This window comes from Hermetia illucens, chromosome 2 (genome assembly GCF_905115235.1).
Source record: "Hermetia illucens chromosome 2, iHerIll2.2.curated.20191125, whole genome shotgun sequence".
NCBI lineage: Eukaryota > Metazoa > Arthropoda > Insecta > Diptera > Stratiomyidae > Hermetia > Hermetia illucens.
Genome location: NC_051850.1, coordinates 47,248,670 through 47,274,330, shown reverse-complemented (window position 1 = coordinate 47,274,330; position 25,661 = coordinate 47,248,670). Strand labels below are relative to the sequence as shown.

The 25,661-nt window shown below is 44.9% G+C and overlaps 1 protein-coding gene across 1 annotated transcript in view; it reads right to left on the bottom strand.

Moving 5' to 3' along the window:
* Window positions 1–23,608, bottom strand: part of LOC119648421 (collagen alpha-1(I) chain-like) — a 29,373-nt gene extending 5,765 nt beyond the window's left edge. Inside the window, exons 1-7 of the mRNA XM_038050173.1 lie at window positions 23,478–23,608; window positions 22,469–23,401; window positions 22,022–22,226; window positions 8,324–8,413; window positions 8,154–8,164; window positions 7,351–8,109; window positions 7,118–7,295 (exon numbers count right to left, since the gene is read on the bottom strand). Of these exons, the coding sequence (XP_037906101.1) occupies window positions 7,118–7,295; window positions 7,351–8,109; window positions 8,154–8,164; window positions 8,324–8,413; window positions 22,022–22,226; window positions 22,469–23,401; window positions 23,478–23,508 (2,207 nt within the window). The 5' untranslated portion in view covers window positions 23,509–23,608. The remainder of the gene's footprint in view (window positions 1–7,117; window positions 7,296–7,350; window positions 8,110–8,153; window positions 8,165–8,323; window positions 8,414–22,021; window positions 22,227–22,468; window positions 23,402–23,477) is intronic.
* Window positions 23,609–25,661: the final 2,053 nt, after the last annotated feature.

Genomic DNA, 25,661 nt, shown 5'->3' with positions numbered 1-25,661 from the left:
ACAGTAAAGAGCAGGCGAGCCCCTTGCATGCGGCTGTCTGTAAGGTAGACTGTGGACTGACTCCACTTACTTGAAGGATCGATCTTTCAATCCTCTTAGTGGGGTGAAGTCGGACCAGGAGCGAATCGAGGAATGGAAGTCGAAGGCAATGCACGGTAAACACATGAATTGTCTTTGGCAGCCATTTGTCGATTTGCATCCGTCGAACAGATGGCTGTGTGCTGAGGAGCTCTTTGCTGAGACGGAGGGGTTCATGTGTGCCATTCAGGATGGCGTGGTCGCCACCCGAGCTTATAAAAAGCTCATCATGAAAGAACGGGTGGAGAAAAACCAGTGCAGAATGTGTGGTTCGGCGTTAGAGACGTTGGACCATCTCATTTCTGGCTGTACTGTTATGGCACCGGTGCAATACATCACCAGGCATAATGCTGTATGTAAGGTTATCCATCAAAACCTTGCATACAAGCATGGGCTGATCAAGGGGACATGTCCGGTTTACCGATATGAGCCGCAAGCAGTACTTGATAGTTCTGCTTACAGCATGTATTGGGACCGGCAAGTTCTGACTGATACCATACCGCAGACAACAAGCCTGACGTACTGTTAGTTGACAAGACGGGTCGCTCCGCGTATATTATTGATGTTGCTATCCCCCACAATAGCAACATTGAACGGAAATACGTGGAGAAGAAGGTGAACTATGAGCCATTGGCTCGGAAAATCAAAGAAATTTGGCGTCTCCAGCGGGTGGTTGTAGTTCCCATAATATTATCAGCTACAGGTATTGTACCTAAATCCCTGACGGCTTCCCTTGATGTCCTGGGACTTTCGCACAGTCTGGTTCAAACCATGCAGAAGTACACCATTCTGCATACGTGCTCGATGTTGCGGGGAGTACTCGACGGATTCTCCCACTGACCTACCACCGGCCACCACCACCAACGCCCCTTTAGTTTTTAAGTAGGTAGGATCGTCCGAGCCTAAATGCTTGGCACTTAGTGCTAGTATTAGGTGAAATCCGGCATCTGCCGAGATTGTGATAACTCGGAAATAAAAATAAATGAATAAAAAAGATATTAAGGCTAGTAACAACTTTACTTAATTAATACAATATAATTTAAAACTTAAAGTAAACTAGTTTACTTTTGATTTGTTATTTAAGTTACTTTTCCCTGAAAAATGTTGTCCAAAAAACCGCGGCGAGCTCCCGGCGAGTGGCGGGTTAGACTGGCCCCACCATAAGGCCTAGGGGCACTCGGATCGTTCGTGGAGTCTGTAACGAGAAGGAGCCAGACTTTAAAAGCGTAAGGATAGCCAACCTTGAAAGAAGAAATGGCGAGCTGGTGAAAACACTAGAAGATCTTAAAAATCAAATGGCAATATTGATTGCAGCCATGTTGTAGCCGGGCTCACTCGAGGGCGAACAAACCTTCGGCAGCGAATCTGTCCGTGTGGAGGACATAGAGGATCATGAAGCTGACGGTACGAGAGACGGGGACAACGGTGAAGGTGGATATGTCCCAGAAGAGAGTGCTAACCAGGTTGGTTGCAGTAGTGACAAGTGCGGCAATGATAGACCTAAAGAGGGAAAACTGGACGCATTATGTATCAAAAAAATGAAAGAAAGAAAAACAAAAATGAAGAAAAAATGGCAACTGATGAAAAGAATAACACAACTAAGACTGAAATTTTAAAAAGCGGTCTGACCGGGGCGAAAAGTAGCACTCGAAATAAAGAAAAGGGCGAAAGGTGTGTCTCTGTGAATGTACATGAATTATGTGGTTGAGATTTAGCCACTCTACTCTCCAATTTTATTATGAAAAAGATACGACAGTGAACTGTCAAATGACCTTGTGATGTGTAAAGTGCGGAAAAGACCACATGCCACCGAATGTTCGTTGACTGAAGCAAAGGGTAAGGAAAAAACCTTATGTGTCAACTGCAGAAGCGGTGGGTATCCGGCTTCGTACCGTGTATGTCCTGCATACCGGAATGTTAAGGTCACAAGACAGCAGGCCCAAAATGTCAGCTTCGTTGAACGGTACGGTCCCTTCGGCACCAATTGTGCCGGGATCCCATTTTGCAGAAGTAGTTCAACAAAGGGGAGCTAAGAAGCCCCAACAAGATGGAAGTGGCGGGATGAACACCATCCTCACTAAAATATTAATTATGGGTGAAAACATGCAGCATACGCTACACATACACAATACATACGAATACACAGTATAACAAGATATTATATTTAGACAAACAGCATGCCCGCCTCTAGGTCTGCAGTCATAGCGATATCTGTGAATTCCTTCGTAGGAATCCACCGAAGAGCGGATCTCTTCTTCCTCCATTGTGGGTCGCCATTATCGTTTCAGGCAAATGAATTGACTAAATTTTAAACCTTTAAGCATGCCTCGTGGCTAAACACTGCAAACAATCCCAGAGGGGTATTTCGCGAATCTTAGATAGAGCAGTACCAGATAGAGTATAAATGCGAATTATACGGCTCAGATAGTACAACCTGGCCCAGGGCAAATTCCTATCTGGATTTGTGTATTGCTGACGTTCTGTTTGATGGATGAAGAGTTCGCCTTCTGCCTATAGACATTGGCGTCCACAGACTGAAATTTAAACAAACAGATTGGAAGAATCGCCGCTAGCGATAGACCAAATGTATCCGATGAAGGGCTGCCAAGAGCAGAGCCCCACCTGGCCCATCCGTCAGCACGCTCATTCCCCTTTACGTGAATATGCCCGGGAATCCAGAGTAGGGTGACCTTGAGCGTGCTACCCAAACTGTGCGGCGCATTTCTGCACTGCTCCACTAGCCTAGACGGTGTCGTCGCTGAGTACAAAGATTTGATGGCCGTTTGGCGGTCGGTCAGGATTGCTATGTTCCACTTGGGGCTCGGATCACGCCCCAGCCATTGACAAACTGCCAGTATCCGCGAAACCTGAGGGACCATACAACTCGGACAAACTGTATGTATTCGAGAAAACCCCCGCGCCGATTCCACAGAACATTTTTGATCCATCGGTAAAGAATAATTTGTCATAATCTTGCGCGCCGACTCCACAGACCATTTTTGATCCATCGGTAAAGAATAATGTGTCATAATCCTGCAACCTTGCCTGGTTGGAAAGTCCACAGCAAAGTTTCTCGTGAAGTTTAGCTCGCGTGTGGCATAGTCCGTGACGAATGCCCAGATTTCTCGAGGTATTTCTTCTAAGATGTTGCTGTGGCCGTTCGACTTCGCTGCCCAGCATCTGAACTCACGTAGTCTGACGTCACTGCACGCTACAACGTATCTAATGTGGAGGTCTAGGGGGAGGAGATGCAGGATTACATTGAAAGCATCAGCCGGGCAGGACTGCAAAGCCCCGGTAGCACCTACACACGCGGTTCTGTGAGTCCAATTAAGCTTCGTTCTATTGTTTTTTTTACTCAAAGCCTGCCACTATGCAATAGAGTCGTACATTAGGATTGGACCCATGACAGCCGTCCACATCCAGAAAACCATCCTCGGCCGTAAACCCCATTTCTCAGCGAAGGTTCTCTTGCAGGCTTTGTTAACCCTCAGTTCTATGTTCAATCTCCAATTTAGTTTTGGATCCAGGATTACACTCAGATACTTTACATTGGAAGAAAGAACCAATCTTTGTTCATTCAGCCGTGGTAGGTGAAATTCAGGTATCCTTGTCTTGCTGGTAAATAGCATCCGTTCTGTTTTGGTTGGGTTTACGCCAAGTCCGCATCTTGCAGCCCATAGGCACACCTTTCGCAACGCTCCTTCCATGATGTCGCTCATAACAGACGGAAACATCCCTGACACTAATATCGCCAAGTCGTTGACATACACCACCATCTTCACCCCGCTGCTGCCCAATATTCGCAAAACTTCGTCCATCACTATAAACCAGAGCACCCGAGAGATGGCGCCATCCTGGGGCATGTCTCTGTTTACTGCTCCCGTCAAGTGGTTGCCTCCAAGATCCGACTGGATTATCCTGATATTTAGCATGGCTATAATCCAATCCAATACTGGTCAAGGCTTCCTTGATGGCGTTGGTATTAACGTTGTTGGAAGCTCCCTCAATATCCAAGAAGGAAGCTAGAGTATACTGTTTGTACTGCAGCGACCGCTTAACCGTGCCAATTACATCGTGGAGAGCGGTTTCTGCTCGGCTATTACTGATTTAGTAGTCTCGTATGGCTGGGGTAGCCGCAAATTCTCCAAGCAAGGCTCTGTGGCGCGGCGGGATTCGCGACGTTCGAAATTTAATTCGGATGTTGCGAATGTGAGCGGTCAGATGACCCCACCGGCGCTCTCCACACATTTTTTAGAACTCGCCACAGGAGTGGAGAGCGCTTTCGATAAGTAGGCGGCAGAGTGACGTAAAAAAGATAATAATATTGCACAGTCTTCCGTCAGTCAGCGGATAAAATAAGAATAACCAAATTTATTAATTATGTAATATAACTGTAATTTAACAAAAAAAGAAATGACTCACAAGAGTAATTAATTTATAATTATAATGTATTAAATTTATCAAGAAATTATTAAATATATATAACTATAACTTATTATAGCTCTGACTCACATTCCTTTTCGTTGGCGGGGAAGTGCGTCTTAACCAGCAGCTCCAAGGTTTCACCAGAAGATTCTGTCCAGGAGTCTTCCGACTTTTTAAGGAAGGATGGGTTTTTATATTCCTTGGCCAGAATCTTGCTGACCCTTGCGGATTTGCTGGTGCTTTCGATGTTCTGACAAAAGTGCAACCAAGACCGCCTATTGGCGGTCTCGATGGTTGACTTCTACTTCTTCAAGCAAATGTTGAAGATTTTCTTGGTCAGCTTTCTGAGGCTGAAGACATCTTCATTCCATCACGGTGGCAGTGTCTTATTGCTGTATTTAGCAGGGCATGCGATTTTAAAGGCGATATCGAATGCCTTTTCCGGAACCCCGACCTTTGACTTCAGTTCGTCTATCGTGTCAATGTTGCCAAGTTTCACACCAGAGAGATTGTTCTTGATTACTTGACAAACCTTTCTCCAGTCGATCCTCCTGAAGGGTTTGGAGACCTCTGAGACCAGGTCTAGACTGAAAAGTATCCAACTGTGGTCTGAGAAGGATTTCTGGTCCGACACCCTCCAGTTCTCCAACCTAAGAGTCTCATTGTCGGTTAGTAGAGTGATATCAAGGACCTCCTCCCAACCGTCACAGTTCTCCGAGGTAGAAAAATGTACTGCCTCTGTTACACACCGATAGGTTTGAAGTAATAATAAAATCAAAGAATGACTCACCTCTCTCGTTGATTTCCGAGCTGCCCTAAAGCGTATACCTTGCATTGGTGCCACAGCCTATCAACAGGTTGGCTTTCTTTACTGCGATGGTGTTCGTCAAATATCGTAGTTCTTCTAGTAAAGCTGATCGGGCGTGAGCCCTGTAAGTCATTGAAATATGTACGGTCTCCACCCCCACTTGCTCCAGTTTGACCACGATTAGGTAGCTGGAACTCAGGTCCGAACACAGAAAAGCAGAGAGAGATACATGCACAAGGTCTGTCCTGATCAGCGCCTCCTGCGCTGTGGAGTAAATTAAAATATACGCTTTGGAACCCTTTGATGGTTCGGGCGCCTCCGACCATATTAGTGCGATGTCAATGTCTTCCCCTAGGAACAAGACAAGCAGATTAGCCAAGGCGCACTTCGAATGCTGCAGATTTATCTGCGTTACCCTCAGCATGATCTGCTTGTGTGGGGGATTCGTCAGTCCCCGTCGGACCGTCGATGGTCATCTCTTCCAACAGATCGTCGGTGGCGTCGATTGGATCTAGGTCGTAGTCCGGTTTTGCAGAGCGGGACACTTTTACCTTTGCGTTCCTGACTCTGAACCGCAACTTTATAGTCGACGTTTTCCTGTGCCTCCAATACTTTCCGTTTATATGGAGTAGAAAATGTTGATTGTTTGTCTGGGGTTCCTCCTTCTTGATAACAACCCTGTTGTCCATGGGAATCCTGAGGTTTTGAAGACGCAGGGGTTGGACGAGCTTGTCCTTATCCATTCGGATCTTCGGCAACGAGTTGCGTGCGACTCGGCTCCTGGAAATCTCGTCCTAGGGAATGACATTGAGCTTTACGCCTTCCCAGGCGTCGCTGATCTTAGCAACGCATGAAATGAGAAAGTCCCTGGAAAATTGGTCCTCGCAAGCTACAATATGGAACCCATGGACCACCTGAGAGGAATCAGGGGATGGATCCTGTGTGTTTGCCTTCGTGAACCAGGAGATGCTCAATGCCCATTTCCGACTGCCTGGCCTCAACACTGGTCCACACATCCGGCGCTAGTTTGCTGTTTACGGAATTACGGAATTACGCCACACGTAAGTGGCTCCTGGCCACGTCACTAAAGGTTTTCGAAGTTCGTGGCTCGTCGGCTGGTTGTTATTTCGTACTTTTCTTCAGAAGTTGCTTAGCGTTCCAGCTCTTGCCCACTGTGCTCCCCTTGTGACCTTGCTCGACCTCGTCTTGAGATCGATTGCGTTTCAGAGCGGTGGACTTCGCCTGGTATTTAGCGAGGTCTTTTTCATTCCGCTCGTCGACAGTACCGGGCTCCTTATTTTTAGTAACCTTGCTAATAAAATGTATGATCTTCTGGTACTTTCTCTTTAGCAGGACACCAGCGGTCCTTCGCTTCTTAGTCGGTTTCCAGAAGGTTCATAGAAGGTCTCTTTATTTTCTGTAATACATGATTTTATCAATGCATAGTATTGTAATGCTCTCTGGATTTTACGTGAAAAGCCACGAGAGCATACGGTCAAGACATTTCTATTAAAACTTTATTCCGAATCGAAAGAATGCCACTTAAGCCGAATCTGGAAAATATAGTGTCACAACATTATAAATTGTTCAACTTTTCACATGATTTTACATAGAACTAATGAAAAATTCGATCCGAAATGGTGACAATAAGTCACGAAAATGATATGAGAAAATATTATAAATATAAATATTGTTCACGCCAATCATAACTTTATTCATCTTTTAAGCTAGTTTACGCTATTTCAGTTCACTTCACGTTTAAAGGCAACATTGAACCCTTGATGATTGTCACACCACGAACGTTACTGTTTACCATTCCGTCGAAAACTTGGCCGTCGTCTTGAACTCTGCAATTCATCCAGATTCTTTCGTATTTCAGCAAGAGCTAGTTGAATATTATAAATGTCCTCTACGGATATTTCATTTGAAATAGAAGATGGGGCTGTCGTAGTAATCCTAGGTGGCGCAGTAGCAGATTCTACTAGAAAGATTGAATACAAAATACATGGTATGATAAATTGAGTGAAAAAAAATACCTTTTTCTCTAATTGGAGGAGGAGTTAATGCAGCAAACTTGGAGCCATCATTGTCTACAACATCTTTGATTTGCGGCCGGAAGACAAGTGGATTTGGATATTGGAAAGTATTATCACCGTGAAGGAAGGGATAGCCTTGTAAAGCGGGCGAGAATCCTTGGGCAGGAGTAAATGGTGGTGAATTTCCGTAATTAGGAAGCCATCTTGAAGGACATTCGCAGTCTGTTCCATCTGTTCCATCTGCACCGGCGTCTCCCTCGTCACCTTTGTCTCCCTCTTCACCTTTCTCTCCTGTATCACCGGTATCTCCTTTTTCGCCTTTTTCGCCAGTATCACCAGTATCACCTTTATCACCGGTAATACCTTGAGCCCCGACTTCGCCTTTTTGTCCTGTATCGCCTTTAGCACCTGTTGCTCCATCAGTTCCAGGTGTACCATCTCGTCCGTTTGAGCCTGGTGGACCCCGTGGACCAGCAGGACCAGTTGCACCTCGTGAACCAAGATCGCCTTTAGATCCTTTTTGTCCTGGAGTTCCCGGATCACCTTTGGGACCTGGTAAGCCACCTCCTTCTCCACTGCCAGCGTTACCTTTGTCACCCTTCCAACCGGGTAATCCTCGTGAACCTGGAGGGCCTCGTCTACCCTCTGAACCTTGTGGTCCTGCTCGTCCCGGTTCACCAGGTGGTCCCGGTGGTCCTGGTGGTCCTGGTTCACAACGACATTGTACAACTGCTTCCGATATAGGAAGAACTAGTGCACCTAGTATATTTAAATGGATTTATGATTAGAATTCTCAACTTTACTCTCCCGAACACTAATTTAGATTTTGAAAGAAAAACTTGCGAAATTTGAAAAATGGAAAATACTTGCTACTCACATGAAAGAAGTACAATGCACGCTAACTCATTCACATCGAGAATTTTCATTTTTAAGGAGAGAACTAACAATCGGGAAACAACGACGTGCAGCTCACTTGAAATCGAACATGACGTCTAGCGTCATCATTTCCAAATCGAGGCTTTTATACTCCGAAGATTTTTCTTGTGGAACCATTAAAGTAAACCTACAGGTAATAAATATGCATTCAAAACAGTTATCCATATCAAAAGCTTTAAGTTCAAAACAAGAAATCCCACAGCCCTGTTCAAATAATCAAACGATGCACCATCGACTCTTTGATATTTGTCACATTCTAAACCAATCGCTGCATCGCCGAACAAGAATTATCGTTAGATAAAATACATTCTAAGGTTAGATGCATATTCTTTATACCGTTACTATGAGTTTTATCTAAAGATTTTTAATATGCAAATGATCCACATCTAGGCCCATAACAAGGTTTGGCGGCCCTTAATTTACATAAACGAAACATCTATGGTCACTAAATCTAGAAGATGGCCCGACCTGAAGCATTTTTATCTCCAGAATTAGACTTTCGATCGGTGGAAACACGAAAAAGGCATCAAATTCAAAAATTTTCACTACGAGTATAAAACCAAGATATTGACTTATTTGTGAACTCAATTTCATACAGAATTTTGGCACTAACCGAGGTAAGCAATATTTGAAAAATTACTCTGATCGTTTGATATATTCAAATAAATTATCTTTCACCTGTCTAAGTACTTTCAAAGTGCAAAGTGCTAAGTTAAGATATCAACATCAAAAATCAAATTGCGAGGAATGGCAGGCGAACCTCTAAAGCAGATCAATCTGCTATCGATGCGAAGACCTTGATTTTGCGATGACGAGATATCTATATGCAGTAGAATTCCGATAATTAGTATGGTCAAGGTACTGACGATTTAGTATGAAATATCGGGATTAGCTCTGGGGACCGGTAAATTCCACTCTACTATGAACGATGGTCATACCGCTCGAGATGCAAGAGCGACCACCATTATATATGCATCATCATCATCAACGGCGCAACAACCTGTATTCGGTCCAGGATTGCCTTAATAAGGAAGTCCAGACATCCCGGTTTTGCGCCGAGGTCCACAAATTTGATATCCCTAAAAGCTGTCTCGCGTCCTGACCTACGCCATCGCTCCATCTTAGGCAGGGTCTGTCTCGTCTTCTTTTTCTACCATAGATATTGCCCTAATAGACTTTCCGGGTGGGATCATCCTCATCCGTACGGATTATGTGACCCGCCCACCCTAACCTATTGAGCCGGATTTTATCCACAACCGGACGGTCATGGTATTGCTCATAGATTTCGTGATTGTGTAGGCTACGGAATCATCCATACTCATGTAGGGGGCCAAAAATTCTTTGGCGGATTCTTCTCTCGAACGCGCCAAGAGTTCGCAATTCTTTTTGCTAAGAACCCAAGTCTCCGAGGGATGCATGAGGACTGGCAACATTAGTGTCGTGTATAGTAAGAGCTTTGACCCTATGGTGAGACGTTTTGAGCGAAACAGTTTTTGCAAGCTGAAATAGGCTCTGTTGGCTGACAACAACCATGCGCGGATTTCATCATCGTAGCTGTTATCGGTTGTGATTATCGACCCTAGATAGAAGGAATTATCAACGATCTCAAAGTTGCATTCTCCTATCTTTATTCTTCCCATTTGACCAGTGCGGTTTGATGTTGTTGGTTGGTTGGTTTTTGGCACTGACGTTGCCCCCATATATGTTGTCTTGCCTTGTGCAGCCCAAAATCTCGTACCGTCTGCTCGATTTAGATGAAGGCAGTTTGTACGTCTCGGCTGGTTCTTCCCATGATGTCGATATCGTCAGCATAGGCCAGTAGTTGGGTGGTCTTAAAGAGGATCGTACCTCTTGCATTTACCTCAGCATCACGGATCACTTTCTCGAGGGCCCGGTTAAAGAGGACGCATGATAGGGTATCCCCTTGTCGTAGACCGTTGTTGATGTCGAATGGTCTTCAGAGTGATCCTGGTACTTTTATCTGGCCTCACACATTGGTCAGGGTCAGCCTAGTCAGTCTTATCAATTTCGTCGGGATACCGAATTCTCTCATGGCCGTGTACAGTTTTACCCTGGCTATGCTATCATAGGCATCTTTAAAGTCGATGAAAAGATGGTGCAACTGTTGTCCATATTCCAACAGTTTTTCCATCGCTTGCCGCAGAGAGAAAATCTGATCTGTTGCTGATTTGCCTGGAGTGAAGGCTCTTTGGTATGGGCCAATGATGTTATAGATGGTACTCAGCAACGTGACAGCTCTATAATTGCTGCACTGTATGATATCTCTCTTTTTATGTATGAGACAGATAATGCCTCGTTGCCAGTCGTCAGGCATTGATTCGTTGTCGCATACCTTGAGCACAAGTTGATGAACTACTTGGTGTAACTGGTCGCCTCCATATTTAACCAGTTAGGCTGTAATTCCATTGGCTCCTGGCGACTTATGATTTTTTAGCCGATGAATTGCACGGACCGTTTCTCCTAAACTTGGTGGTGGTAGTATTTGTCCGTCGTCTTCAGTTGGCGGGACCTCCAACTCGCCGATGTTCTGGTTGTTCAGTAGCTCATCAAAGTACTCAACCTATCGCTCCAATATGCCCATTCTGTCGGAAATCAGATTTCCCTCTTTGTCTCGGCAGGATGAGCATCGAGGTGTATAAGGTTTCATACTGCTGACTTGTTGGTAAAACTTCCGCGCCTGGTGCGGTTGCTCCCTGTACTTTTCGAGGTTACAGACTTGTTGGTTCTCCCAGGCTTCCTTTTTCCGTCTGTGAAGTCGCTTCTCCGCTCGTCGGAGTTCGTGATAAGTCTCTGCGCGTGCCTGCGTTGTTTGATTGCGCAACATTACTCGGTATGCGGTATTCTTCCGTTCCGTTGCTAGCTTACATTCATCCTCAAACCAGCCGTTCCGACTTTTTTTGCGGCTGGGGGCATAATTGTTTGATTTTTGCTTGCTGAGATGACAAAGTAACCCCAACATCGGCTGCCTTATATGTTTCTGATTTTGTTATGCTATATTGTCTCTACTGACGCAAAACAGCTTCTACTTGAATGAATCAGACCTCATTATGCGGCCATGGGTCGTAAAACCACCAAAAAGCGATAGTCTCTTTGGTGTCCTATGTCAAAGTCCCTCCTTTTATACACGCACAAGAGACAGCTCTTGAAGCTGTTGTTTCTTTGGTCAGGGGAATCATAGCTCTTTGAGGTAACTCATTCGTTGAATAAAATTATGCTAGTGATGGTGAAAAGGTGATTTCAAGTAGGGCTGGGCTGTGTTTTTTATTCCACACAAATTGAAGTGGACGAGGATCTAATCGACTCAGATCTTCAAAGCTCACGAAGAATAGCAGCTCTTCTATCCTATAATAGGAGATGATTTTTAGGTCCTCAAAACAATTACCTAGGGCCCGTAGTCCAGAGCTCTGAAAAAGCAATGTAAGTACCTGAAGTATTCGGCCTATTGAAGATATTTTTTTGGAGTACGCACAGAGTGTTGGACTCCCACAACAGTACGCCGTCGGACTACCAAATCAACACCTCCTTGCCATCAGAGAACTAACCTGGAACCGTTTGACACATTACTTCTGGCTTGCCTTCAGCCTCTTCCGGCTTTGGGAGCGTTAAAGTTAGGGAGTTCCTTTCACGGGCTGAACGGGAGGGGAGGAAGAGGGTAGTTATTTCAGGGAACAGATCTTTCTGATGATCCCTCAATATCCGCAAGAGATAGTTTGTTACGTGGAATGAGCTTTCTAAAATACATATCTGTCCATCTTAAGGAATTAAAGGCATTTCGGACACCAAGCGTTCTAAGGAGCATTATTCGTTGAGATGGACGACTGTGTGCCTTAGCTCGGTGAACCGCATCCACGGCCTCCGTAAGACGTGCATCATACTGTTCTGAACTGCCTTGGGGATAAGTAGCCGGCAGGGCGGACCACTTCAGGGAATCTACTCCTGATGAGCCGGCTGTGTCAAGCATACGCAGCGGTCGGTATGTAGACAGTAGCTCCAGGTCTCCTTTTTCTTTGCTGATCAATTCGAGTGTCACTACCTTTCAGGAACAAGGAAAAATACTGTCCATCAAGCATGTATTGAATGCCTCAAGCAGCAAGTCTGGCAGTCGGCGGTACATATGTTTGTAAACTTCCGCTGGGACCTCCTTGTTTTTCACTTCTTCGAGATCTCTCATTGCACGCTTTCCACGCTATTGACATCAACCCGTAGGGGATGTCTGGGGAATAATGCTTGTACAATGCAAGGCTTCCGCAGATCCCCGATTTTTCGGGTGATATGTTTATTCACCTCGTTGACTAGGTTATATCAGCCGCAGGTTTTGTTTTTATTTATTGTAATGCGGAGTGTCTTCTTTGCTGATCTATACTGTGCCTTTATGTAAACGTTGTGCCAAACGTAGGAGCTTATGACACACCCTCCGTAGGTCGGAAATTTCTACCGTCCACCAATACATAGAAGACTTGTCACGGCGGCTCATGATCATCTCTGAGTTTAGGACAGTGTCAGGTGCAACGCTAACCCGATTCCGACGCAACAGTGAAGTGGTACGTCGTCCCGAATGTAGATGACAGCGGTATTGGATAAGTCGAGATGTCATGAAGCCCTGTTCCGATATTGTTCGCTGATTAGTTGTAAATCAGCCCTTACTTCCACAGCGAACTGCGCTGGCAGCCGGTGAGCGGTTGCACTCCGAAACATGTTAATTTGTAGAAAGCGGATCATGCTATTCGCGTCCTAGCCCTTTCTAGTTCCGCCCTAAAGATTTTACACCGTCCCAACCCCACAGTGTATGCGACGCTCTCGCTAGACGCGTCACAATCTCTACAGAGAATGGAACTTTCGTTTTCATTGCAGGTTTTCGCTTGATAACCCATCTGATTGCATCTGTGGCATGCTATCATCCTGTCGGGTCCCTTGAAAGTTACTGACGTGTGTCCATAGTCCAGACACGGGTAACAATTGATGAGAATTATCCGCATTCGTCCCCTGTATACTACCCTAATTATAATTTTCCTGCTGCTAAGGAGTCGCATATTGCTCGGAGACTTCCATTACATCGAGTTTTTGACCTTGAGCATTTGCGGAGGTGATACCTATCCGGGCATTGGTTACCTCTGGACATTCACTCTTTATGGCCTCTTCCACTTCGACTTTTTCTGTGGGATAGTCAAGATCTCGGATTTCTAGAGAGCATACGGGCTCAAAACTAGACATCGCAGGATGTACGCTTGTTAGTCTCTTCATTCCTAGTTGGACGAGGACTCTGTCACCCTTCATTTTACGTGTGAAAGACACTTCTGCTCCATTGTCTTCGAGTTTCATCCCAGAACTGATTTCATTTAGGATTTCCGCAAAGATATTGCTTTTCGTTGGTTTAATAAGCAGAGCCGACAATTTAGTCTTTCTTCGTTTCCTTGTCTTTTCTGTTACTAGCTTTTGGAAGACAATGAGGCCTTCTTTGGACAGACGGGTCTCTGGCGGCGTAGCCAGTTGTTTCCTTTTATTCTTCTTCGCCTTCTTGTTATGGGTCATGGAAACTACTTCAGACACGTCGTCCTCAATCCGCTTTTGCCCCAGTTCGCTTCCCAGTGGGCTATCTACGATCCGTTTAACGCTAGTAGTGTTCTCAGCGGGAAGTACGACAGCTTCTGCTTTCCAAGCGTTTTCCGCTGCTCTTTACGTTCGCCTATAGAAAGAGATGCCGGTTTTTGACTTCTTTGCTGACGTTCCTCTGGAGCAACGCTGCAGACCGCACACGCTTGACCACTGTCGCGCATTTTCTGATGAGCCTTTCCCCTTCGGCTCTGGCTAGGACGGTCGACTGCACTTCTATTCGGCTTGTGTTCGAGTCCACCAGGACTAGCGATATTGATAGGGTTTTTTTTCGGGGACAGCGAAACTACAAGGCGTTGGAGTTTATATAGGTATATTCTGTGTGGAAATTTCACCAACGCATCGTATGCAAGGGAACAGGACGCAATAGTTAGAAACGGGTGAAACGTCGAGATCACAGCCCTTACCTCAGTTCCCTCAAGCCTGGCCTACGCTTAGCTGATCCCGGAATTCACGGGCGGATCAGCGCTCGCTCGGAGCAACCCAACTAGGTTTCCGAAAGAGCAGGCTCCTGATACACGTCACAACTGCCACCTTGGCAGCGCTAGGGTCACATCACCCAAACTTTTTCTTTTTTGGGAGTAGAGTAGGTGAATGCGTTTACGCACAGAGTGTTGGACTCCCGCAACAGCACCCTGGCGGATTGCCAACTAAACACCTCCCTGTCATCAGAGAACTAGCCTGGAACCGTTTGACACATTACTTCGGGCTAGCCCTCCCGCTCTCCCGGCTTTGGGAGCATTTAAGTCAGGGAATTCGTTTCACCAACGGGTGGTGAGGGGAGGAAGGGAGTTGTTGTTAGTTCAGGGAACCCCTTACCGTCCGATCCCTCCGCCGGTCGAGTTCAATCTTCTTCGTAATAAGAAGAGTCCGAACATAATGCGCAATACGATTCCAGCTGCCAGCGCTCTTCAGCGTCTCTCTGACAATGTTGCCTGGAGAGAGCTCCCCTGCGTCTGCATAAAGCTGCTGGCGGAGGCCGTCCCACCACTCGATTTCATATGCCTTCTATAGCGCCCCGACTTTAATTCCGGTTCGTCGATCTGGGGATGTGATTATTGTGAACACCATCCAGTTTGGTTCTGATAATTTGACCAAATTTCTCCTAGTCGACCTTCCTGGGGTGTGTGAAAAGCCAGGAAAAGTATTGGAAAGTATCCAGCTGTGATCTAGTAAGGGTTTCTTATGAGGCACTCTGTAGTTACCTACCCCAAAAGGCACATTATCTGTTGGTAAGGTATGACTTCTCAATCGTTACAATTCCCCTATTACATAGGGATTGACTTGCGTTTTTTATTGATTTCCGAACTGCTACTTCATTGTCACAGCTTACCAACATCGGCAGTTTGGGGGCAGAAGTCCTATGGTCCCTATAGAGTATATTCGCTATGTCAAAATTGAAGACAATGGTTAACCCAGGTTGTGAACCATTAGTTTGTGTGCTTCCTCGCTCCTAGAGGTGCTCGTCTTTTATTTCAGGACAGGAAGCCTCTGTACTGCCTCCGATGGCCACCGTCTCCTGGTGGGATGCTGGTATCTCGTTCTACGATGACTCTGTTGACATTAGTACCAAACTAAAATACGTTTCCCATGGTTAGCCCGCCCATGACGTAAATTGTTCTATCTTGGCTTGTGGCCATTTGAGCACCTTTTATAGTACAGAGCGGATGGGTCATGGACACACATGCAAGCAAATCCTTGGCGCGGGACTATGGTTTTACATGTGTCACGCCAACGATTATTTTATTTTTAAGCATTTTTAATTCTTATAGCCGGGAAGATGAAGAAAAATATCCAATTACTGTCAATTCACACTTATCAAATTTGAATCGACTTCGGGAGGATGATACATCAAGCGCTAGCCCAATACCTGCCTAGGAACTCAAAATTATTTTAAAAAAGCGAATCTTAACGGCCGTCAAATACGAAAGTTGGACGAGAAATTCTCCCTGTTCACTTAATCCCGACTGCTTCTTACTAGCATTGTTACCTGCGCATTCCATTCGGATATACGCCAGTAGCGTGAAAAGAACTTTTCACCAAAAAAAAGGTAGAAAAGGCAGAATGAAATTAAGAGACGCTAGGACTCGACGGTACCCCAACATAGGTACACTAATTGGTGTTTCATCATGACCGGACTTAGTGCTTGGCACTTCCAACACTTGCCTAAGGGAAGATATCCTTCCCTGGACTGGAAGATAACAAGCTTAGTGCTGATCAACCGTTTAGTATACTTGTCACACATATGAGATGCAGACTCGCTACAACAATATGCCTCGTTACAGGCCTTTGTATTGAGAAGTTATCAGAAGATATCTTTCTCGGTATCTGCTCGACCTACCTGTCAAGCGTATGCGGTGAAGAAGTGAATCGTATGATCAGCTCAACTTCTTTAATCGCATCACGGCGACCATCAGAAATGACAATGCCAACACTTTATTGAGTTAGTGGATTACCAAAATAGAGAGATTTATAGCCATTTTCATCGCGTTCGCCAGAACATCAGGTTTCTTGAAAAGCGCAGATATCAATGCGCCTAATCCGGAGGGCTCTTGGGAGTTCCTCGGTTTTTAGAATCAGGGTGCCAAAATTTACCCTACATCCACGTACTTGGTTTGCTGGGACCAACGGTCGTCCATGCGTCAAGAACCCTTGCCCATTTCTCGACAGGACTGGGGCCCGTCTTGTCGCGTCGACTGTGGTGAATATCTTGGTATTTTTCCGAGGCTTAGCACTCAGCGCAATCCATTTGTTTCTAACGACATTGAATGCATTTTTCTGGTCGGACTATCGCGGAGTCTGGCACCAAGAGAGATTGGGGAGGATTTATCATAGTGGAATAACTTGAACTATACTTTATTAATCTGTTTTACCGTAAGTGGCAATGACAGAGCCGAAAAATAAGCGATTTAAACATCTCGGGTCAATGCTACCAGTCAATGAAGAACTGCGTTATGAAGTTACCCCACTCATTAACGCAACATGGATGAAGTCGAAGTCCACAACGGCTGTTGTTTGTGATCGTGGTGTCAACGAACGTCTCAAATCTAAAATCTAGCGGAATGTCGTCCGCTCCGTCGCCTTCTCTGGTTCTGAGAATTGGCCGACTATAAAAGACAATAAACATCGTCTTGCGGTAATGGGGACAAAAATGTTACGTTGGACTAGTGATCACATCTTTCGCTTTGATCACATCTGAAATGAGAATATCCGTGATATGGGGTTGTACCGATCGTGGAAAAATTGCGAGAGGGGCGTCTTCCATGGTATGGTCACGCCCTAATGAGAATTCACTTGCTAAGATTGTTCTGAAGCGACAAAAAGGCTAGCCGAAACAACGGTGGTTTGATATGCTGGATGGCGGCGATTTGAAAACCTCACGAGTGCATCCAGATCAAGCCTTTGATAGAAACCGATCACGACGAGCCGACTCCGATTGTAGACGGGGCAAAGGCTAAAGAAAAAGAAAAAGAAGGCGAGCGGGACGGTTAATTCAAAGTAATCTGTCAAACGATTCCAACCAATCTCTCTGATTAATTGGAGACACTCAGTGCCTAAATACATTTGTCAACCCTAATCACCAATAAATTTTCGTCAAAAGTGAAACAGTAAACAGACAAAAGGTATTTTGTAACTGTGTTAACATTTTTTCGAGAAAGGAAAATATGTGATCATTTCTACATATAGAACGTCACTGATAAAATTCCCAGAGAATTCTAAAAAAATTGTATTGGTGCTAATTCAACGAACAGGGCCTGTAGACTTCGTCCTGTTGGAGTCAGTCGGCTTTCAGACCCCTTTTAGCGTTACTTTCCAATAAATTGAATACTGATATCAATTTTAGTTAGAGAGTTATAATTAGCGACTATTTTTTGATTTTTTGAACATGGATAAGATTCATACTGGCCACAGATATCCTCATTCTACTACCATCATCATCATCATCAACGGCGCAACAGCCGGTATACGGTGTAGGCTTGCCTTAATAAGGAACTCCAGACATCCCGGTTTTGCGCCGAGGTCCACCATTGCTCCATTTTAGGCAAGGTCTGCCTCGTCCTCTTTTTCCACCATAGATATTGACCTTATAGACTTTCCGGGTGGGATCATCCTCATCCACATGGATTAAGTGACCCTCCCACCGTAACCTATTGAGCCGGATTTTATCCACAACAGGACGGTCATGGTATCGCTCATAGATTTCGTCATTGTGTAGGCTACGGAATCGTTTATCATCATGTAGGGGGCCAAAAATTCTTCGGAGGATTCTTCTCTCGAACGTGGCCAATCGCAATTTTTCTTGCTAAGAACCCAAGTTTCAGGAATACATAAGGACTGGCAAGATCATTGTCTTGTACAGTAAGAGCTTCGACCCTATGTTGAGACGATTCGAGCGGAACAGTTTTTGTAAGCTGAAATAGGATCTGTTTGCTGACAACAACCGTGCGTGGATTTCCTCATCGTAACTGTTATCGGGTGTGATTTTCGACCCTAGATAGGAGAAATTGTCAACGGCCTCAAAGTTGTATTCTCCTATCTTTATTCTTCCCATTTGACCAGTGCGGTTTGATGTTGTTGGTTGATTCGTCTTCGGTGCTGACGTTGCCACCATATATTTTGCCTTGCCTTCATTGATGTACAGCCCAAGATCTCGCGCCGCCTGCTCGATCTGGATGAAGGCGGTTTGTGCACCTCGGGTGGTTCTTCCCATGATGTCGATATCGTCAGCATAGGCCAGTAGTTGGGTGGACTTGAAGAGGATCGTAACTCTTGCATTTACCTCAGCATCACGGGTCACTTTCTCGAGGGCCCGGTTAAAAAGGACGCATGATAAGGCATCCCCTTGTCGTAGACCGTTGTTGATGTCGAATGGTCTTGAGAGTGATCCTGCTGCTTTTATCTGGCCTCGCACATTAGTCAGGGTCAGCCTAGTCAGTCTTATTAATTTCGTCGGGATGCCGAATTCTCTCATGGCCGTGTACAGTTTTACCCTGGCTATGCTATCATAGGCGGCTTTAAAGTCGATGAAAAGATGGTGCAACTGTTGTCCATATTCCAGCAGTTTTTCCATCACTTGCCGCAGAGAGAAAATCTGATCTGTTGCTGATTTGCCTGGAGTGAAGCCTCTTTGGTATGGACCAATGATGTTCTGGGCGTATGGGGCTATCCGCCCAAGCAAGATAGCGGAGAATATCTTATAGATGGTACTCAGCAACGTGATACCTCTATAATTGCTGCACTGTGTGATACCTCCCTTTTTATGTATGAGATAGATAATGCCTCGTTGCCAATCGTCAGGCATTGATTCGCTGTCCCATACCTTGAGCACAAGTTGATGAACCACTTGGTGTAACTGGTCGCCCCCATATTTAACGAATTCGGCTGTAATTCCATCGGCTCGTGGCGACCTATTATTTTTTAGCCGATGAATTGCACGGACTGTTTCTCCTAAACTTGGTGGTGGCAGTATTTGTCCGTCGTCTTCAGTTGGCGGGACCTCCAACTCGCCGATGTTCTGGTTGTTCAGTAGCTCATCAAAGTACTAAACCTATCGCTCCAATATGTCCATTCTGTCGGAAATCAGATTTCCCTCTTTGTCTCGGCACGATAAGCATCGAGGTGTATAAGGCTTCACCCTGCTGACTTGTCTGTAAAACTTCCGCTCCTGGTGTGGTTGCTCCCTGTACTTTTCTAGATCACAGACTTATTGGTTCTCCCAGGCTTCCTTTTTCCGCCTGTGAAGTCGCTTCTCCGCTCGACGGAGTTCGTGATAAGTCTCTGCTTGTGGCCGCGTTCTTTGAGAATGCGGCATTCTTCCGTTCCGTTGCTAGCTTACATTCATCGTCAAACCAGCCGTTCCGACTTCTTTTGCGGCTGGGGTACCAATGATAACGTTCTTCAGGTGGCTGTGAAGATCATTTGTTGATGCTTCATCTCCAGGACCTCTGTTGACTGCGGTTATTGCGACATCCATTTCCCTCTTATTGTGTCGAGGCTGTGTTGTGGATGGCTTTAATGTTAATTCCCACTTGATTGTCAGAGGGGATTCTAGGTGGCGTTATTATTTGAGCTCGGAGCACTATGCCAACGAGATAGTGATCCGAGTAAATATTGGGCCCCCTATATGTTCTGGCATTCATCAAGGCTGAGAGGTGGCGGCGTTCAATCAATACGTGGTCAATTTGGTTGAAAGTGGTCCCATCTGGAGAGGCCAACGTATGTATGTGGGCCGCTTTCCACGCAAACCAGGTACTTCCAACAACCATTTCGTGTAGCCCTGCTAATTGAATAATCGGCAGTCCGTTATCATTTGTATTTTCGTGTAGACTATGGGAGCCAACGTATCGCCTGAATACGGGCTCCTTCCCTACTTCGCTGTTAAAATCTCCAAGTATGATTTTGATATCATGTCTGGGACAGGCTTCCAGGGTTCGTTCTCCTGCCTCATAGAAAGTATCCTTCTCTGACTCTGCAGTCTCCTCTGTAGGGCGTGCATATCTGTTCGCTTATGTTTTCATTCTACTATGATCGAGTTATATCACTGACCTAGCAAAGCAGTCGGCCAATATACGAACACGCAATGGTTTTATATTGCTCAGTGCTATCCTGACTCTCGCTTTCCAATGATACCTAGGAGGCTGTATTGTGAATACTTGGGAAATTGCTTCAAATCAGATTTATTATGGGAAGCTAGCAATACACAGTCTGCATTGAGCAATAGGAGTCTACAAGAAAAGCGAAATCTCATTGAAAGTACTCTAGAAGAAAAAACTAAAATCGGTTGGTTAACGTTTAGAATGAACTTCGCCTTGGGCCAATTCACAGATATAGAAGGTGCTTCGATGCCTATGTTTCATTTGTCATGAGTTACGGAGTGGCAAGACGACAAGGAACTGATCTGCTGTTCGTCAGTTGAATCCTTAATTTTCAGTTCGGATGGACAAAGCACCTTATGACCGCCCGCGATATAGGGACAACCCCACGCACCATGAATCTTCAACAGGAAGCCAGCTACAAATGATGGGGCTCAGAAATTCTCCCGGAACATATGCTTTCAAATGATACCCGATAACCTCCGGTGACGACTCGTGGCAAGAGCCACTTTAGATAAGTCCCTCGCAGAAGTGGGTCTGTTGGCCCTCACCGAGTAAATGGGGACGCCACTCCCCAGTTGGTTAGTTAAATATCAGAAGGATTTCCGTAGATCATGAGATTTCAAGATTTCACTTTGATCTCAAATACCCGGTTGGTATTCCAAAAAGATAAGATTAGTCACCATACATGGATCACAGACATGGTGAAAGGAGAGTTGGGGTTAGAAGTTTTTCTTAAAATCTGGTTATGTAGCTGTTCCAGCACTTTGGATAAGACGTTTATCTCAGGTTGGCAGTTGGGGAGTTGCAGCAACCGAAACTTTTTCAATGCTTATGCGGTGATTAATAAAACCACATCAAAAAAATCGATGGACTGAACTAGACTATTTGTAGCCAAAATAAGCAAGAGAACGAGACACCGAAAGCTATGATGAAGGCAACGTCCTCTGCAACAACAAAATTATGTATGATGATCTCAGATAGATAGCTATTGATGGCATAAAAGAACATTTTGAGGGATCAGTTATACCTCAAAAATAATTTTCTGCATTGAGGACATCGCTAAATGAGTCGGCTATGAACTGAACCTAACACAGTAGGGATTTCAAGGGAAGTAAACAGTAACTCTTTAGTTGAACAAGCCCAATTCGAGATCATCCTTTGATGACCTAATTTGAAAAACTGAAGAAAGTACCTAGCAGAGAGATCTGCACGATATTGGTCTAGTAAAAATTGATGCTGCAGCCTTTCTTTATCCTTTCTGCTACGTAAATAGTCGGTCTCCTCCGGTTGTACACACACTGTTGGTTATTTATCGGAAATCAATTCAATAAATCACAGAACCTATAACCTACAGAAACCTACAATATGGCCAAAAAGTAGTGAGAACTAAAAGAAGAATTAGCTTGTAAAAGCGATTACCTTTATTAATACATCGAACATTAAACTTAACGCTTAATACTTCTAACTCATTTATCAAATGAAATTAAATTGACCTCACCAGTTACTACCGCCGTGATAATTGTTCCGAATACAATTTCTGTAATTGTGCAATGTCGTATCGAATCTCGGCAAGAATACTGCTCAGGACATATGCATCACTTTGTGATAAACTCCGGAACTCATTCGCTTCAATATCATTTCCTTGGCCTTCTGTCAAAGTGGGTCCGTACGTACCATCCCACGTCGGGAAGGCGTCAGCAATAATGTTGGAATCTGTCAGCAGAAATAATTCATGATGATGAAATAATTTCTTTCTTTTACACCCAGCAAGGGTTAAGATGGAATTTAGATTTTAATGAACAAGTAACACACACAAATTCCCACGATTAAACTACAGCATGCACTCAGTAAAGTTCCACTATCGTGGGTTTACCACATCATTCCACCAACCTTAGTAAATCATAGTATATCTATCGGAATCAACGCTACTACAAGAACCCTTAATGATTCGTTACCTATGAGGTGGTTTTCAAATTTTGCAGTTGCTAATGGTTTCCTAGCACGGATGCGATATCCTCGATTCTGAAGGTTTACCGAACGCCCACTGGTCTCATTTTTACTTTTATCCAGCTGCTTTGCGCTTTCTTCACTTAAGTCATTATCATCCACATTGTTCGCATCGGATTCATCTTCTTCAAATTTAGCATCGTAGTTAATCCCATCTTCATAGTAGTTCTCATCGAATTCTTGAAATTCATCAGTACCTTGAAAAGATCGACGTGGCGGAAATGGTGGGCCAGGCGGGGGTGGTGGGCCTGGCTGGAATGGTGGACCTGGTTGAAACGGCGGACCTGGCTGGAATGGTGGGCCTGGTTGAAATGGCGGGCCTGGCTGGAATGGTGGGCCTGGTTGGAATGGCGGACCTGGTTGAAACGGCGGGCCTGGCTGGAACGGTGGACCTGGTTGGAACGGTGGCCCTGGCTGGAACGGTGGGCCTGGCTGGAACGGTGGACCTGGGGAAAATGGTGGTCCCGGGTGTGGGCAGTAGCACCTGCCAGGTTCCCCTTTTCGTCCTGGTAGTCCAGGATTTCCAGGTAACCCAGGATAACCAGGCAATCCTCGAATACCCGGTCTTCCAGGAATACCGTCACGTGACGGACGACCAGGCGGTCCTCGTGGACCTATTTCCCCCATTGGACCTGGAGGTCCTTCTGGTCCAGGATTACCCCGTCGACCGGGAATACCTGGTAGACCTGGCCTGCCATGACCAGGAGGGCCTTCACTTCCTTTAGGACCAGCTGGCCCGGGATACCCTGCTGGGCCTGGTCTACCCCGATCTCCAGGCCTCCCTGGATACCCGTTGTCACCTTTGCGACCTTCTTCCCCGCGAGGTCCAGGTTCGCAACCACATTTTATCATCGCACTGGCACATGACGCTGATGAGATAACTAAAAGGGGAGTTAATTGAATTAATTTAATTAGTTTACATTGATCTAAACTTCGTATTTGGAGAAACCAACTTACGAAACAGAATTACGTAGTAACAGAACCTCATGGTTCTCAAGAAATCCTTGCAACTATTTGGTAGCCGTATCGAGCAGTTCAAATCAACTGATTGGACCGCTTGAAAATCGTAGAGCTTTTATAGTTCATATACCGCATATCCGCAGATAGGTGACTAGGTTCTATTTGTTTGGCATGCTACATATCAACATTTCCCCTAGATGAATACGACACATAGTTTCAAAACCAAACCATACATATAACTGTATTTGAACGGAGAATATTTTAGTTCCCAGGTACGCTACCATTTAGCATCAATTTAAAAGGTTTCTTTGCAGATGTCACATCAAAGTACATAATTAATTAAGAAAGCGGAGCACTATTCGGGAAACTATTATGCATTTTTCTTCAATTCCAACTTATTTCTTTTCCAGAGGGCCAGTCATAGCATTTGCATTATCAAACCCATATTATGTTTCAGGCTTTTAACGATGCTGATTAGAATAGAAGATACTAGCTTAAGTAAAGATTCTTCGAGTAGAGCTGTTAAAGATATCAAAATCTTTTGAATTTCGTGAAGTGGCTGATCCTATAAGATTCGGAGATCATTAACAGCGACCTGTTGAAGAATAGAAGTATTGATTTTTAACAGCTATATATGATGAAAGCCGAACAAGTGCCGGCGCGATTGCCCTTTTTATGGCTTTTTATTAATATTGTATAATTCAATATGGTGCATTGAATGTCATAAGATGCTGTGTGTTAGAAAGCTACTGCATTTTTTGACTTATTTGATGGTCTAAGCTAATTAAAAAATAAGATGGACTTCACAACTCAAGACGAACGGGATTTTTTTCGGGATTGTTGCGAAAAGCTTGGCCTAATTTTGAGGACCCACTCGCAGTCACTGCCACATTTCCCACCGTTAAGATCGTATTGCAGCATCGTTGATCATTTAACAAAAGTGGATTAAGTATAATTTATTTATTAAGCGACTCCAATGATTTATCACTCGGCACAAAGCAATTAAATGTCTTTTTCATAATCAAAGTATTTGAAAAAAGTATTGTTGATTTTTGAGTTTGTCTGCGCCTTTTAGTTATTAGGGAACATTCGTTGGTGGCAAAAAGTTTGTGCATAGAACACCCAATGGAAACCGGATAAGAGAAACTAGGCTCTACGTATACCATACTCCAGAAAGTTTTTTTGTTATGGGTGTAAGTGGAAATCTTAAAAAGACGCTGCATATCCTCGCGAGGTGGGCTCTGGTTTATACCAGGACAACTAAGTCAAGCGCCTGTCATGCTTTCCGAGCTCGTTCCAGTTCCTTCGACTTCTTATGTATCGCAGTTACTATTCAGTTTATCGCACTCCAGTTTGCTGCGGATCTCAGCATCTCCTCCACGAAATTATAGGGTCCGATGAGTGCGTTGACGGCATCGTTTAACCTCCATCTTACATTCATCATCTCGGACAGTGGAGCATAACATACTCCGGGTCCTGGTGTGAATCGGCGCACTCGGGACAGTCTGGAGACTCATCCAATCCGAAGCGGTGAAAGTACTTCCCATAATCACCGTGTCCCGTAAGGAACTGCGTTAGGTGGTAATTTAATTCTCCATGCTTGCACTCGATCCATCTCTAAATACTCGGGATCAGTATATGGGTCTAGCGGCCTTTTTCCGAGTTATCCCACCGTTGCTGCCATCTCCCGTACAGCTCCTTCCTAGTGGCTTTTAGGAAGCCGGCAGTTACTTTGGCCGGATTCACTCTCCTTTTCCAGTAGAGATAGTGTGCCTCATTCGTCAGAAGATCAAAGGGAACGATCTCCGCGATGACACACACTGAATCACTTGATACAGTCCTATATTCACTGCATACCCTCAGCGCGATTGGCCGGTATGAAGAACTTATCCTTCTCTGGTTTACTGTTTTATACAGTGCGCACGCCCAGACAAGACATCCTTGCTAGAGATGAATTAACCTTTGCTGCAATTTCGCGAGCATAGTCCAGTCGCCCCGTGAAGCTTAACTTGGCATCGATCATTACCCCCAGGTATTTAATGATCGCTTTTGAAATGACTTCGTGATTACCAGCCCGAATTTTGACAGAGTTGTTTTACCGGCGATTGGTACTAAGGACTGCCTCCGTCTCATCTTCTGCCAGGTCTAATTTCACTATTTGGAGCCATGCTTTGATAGCAT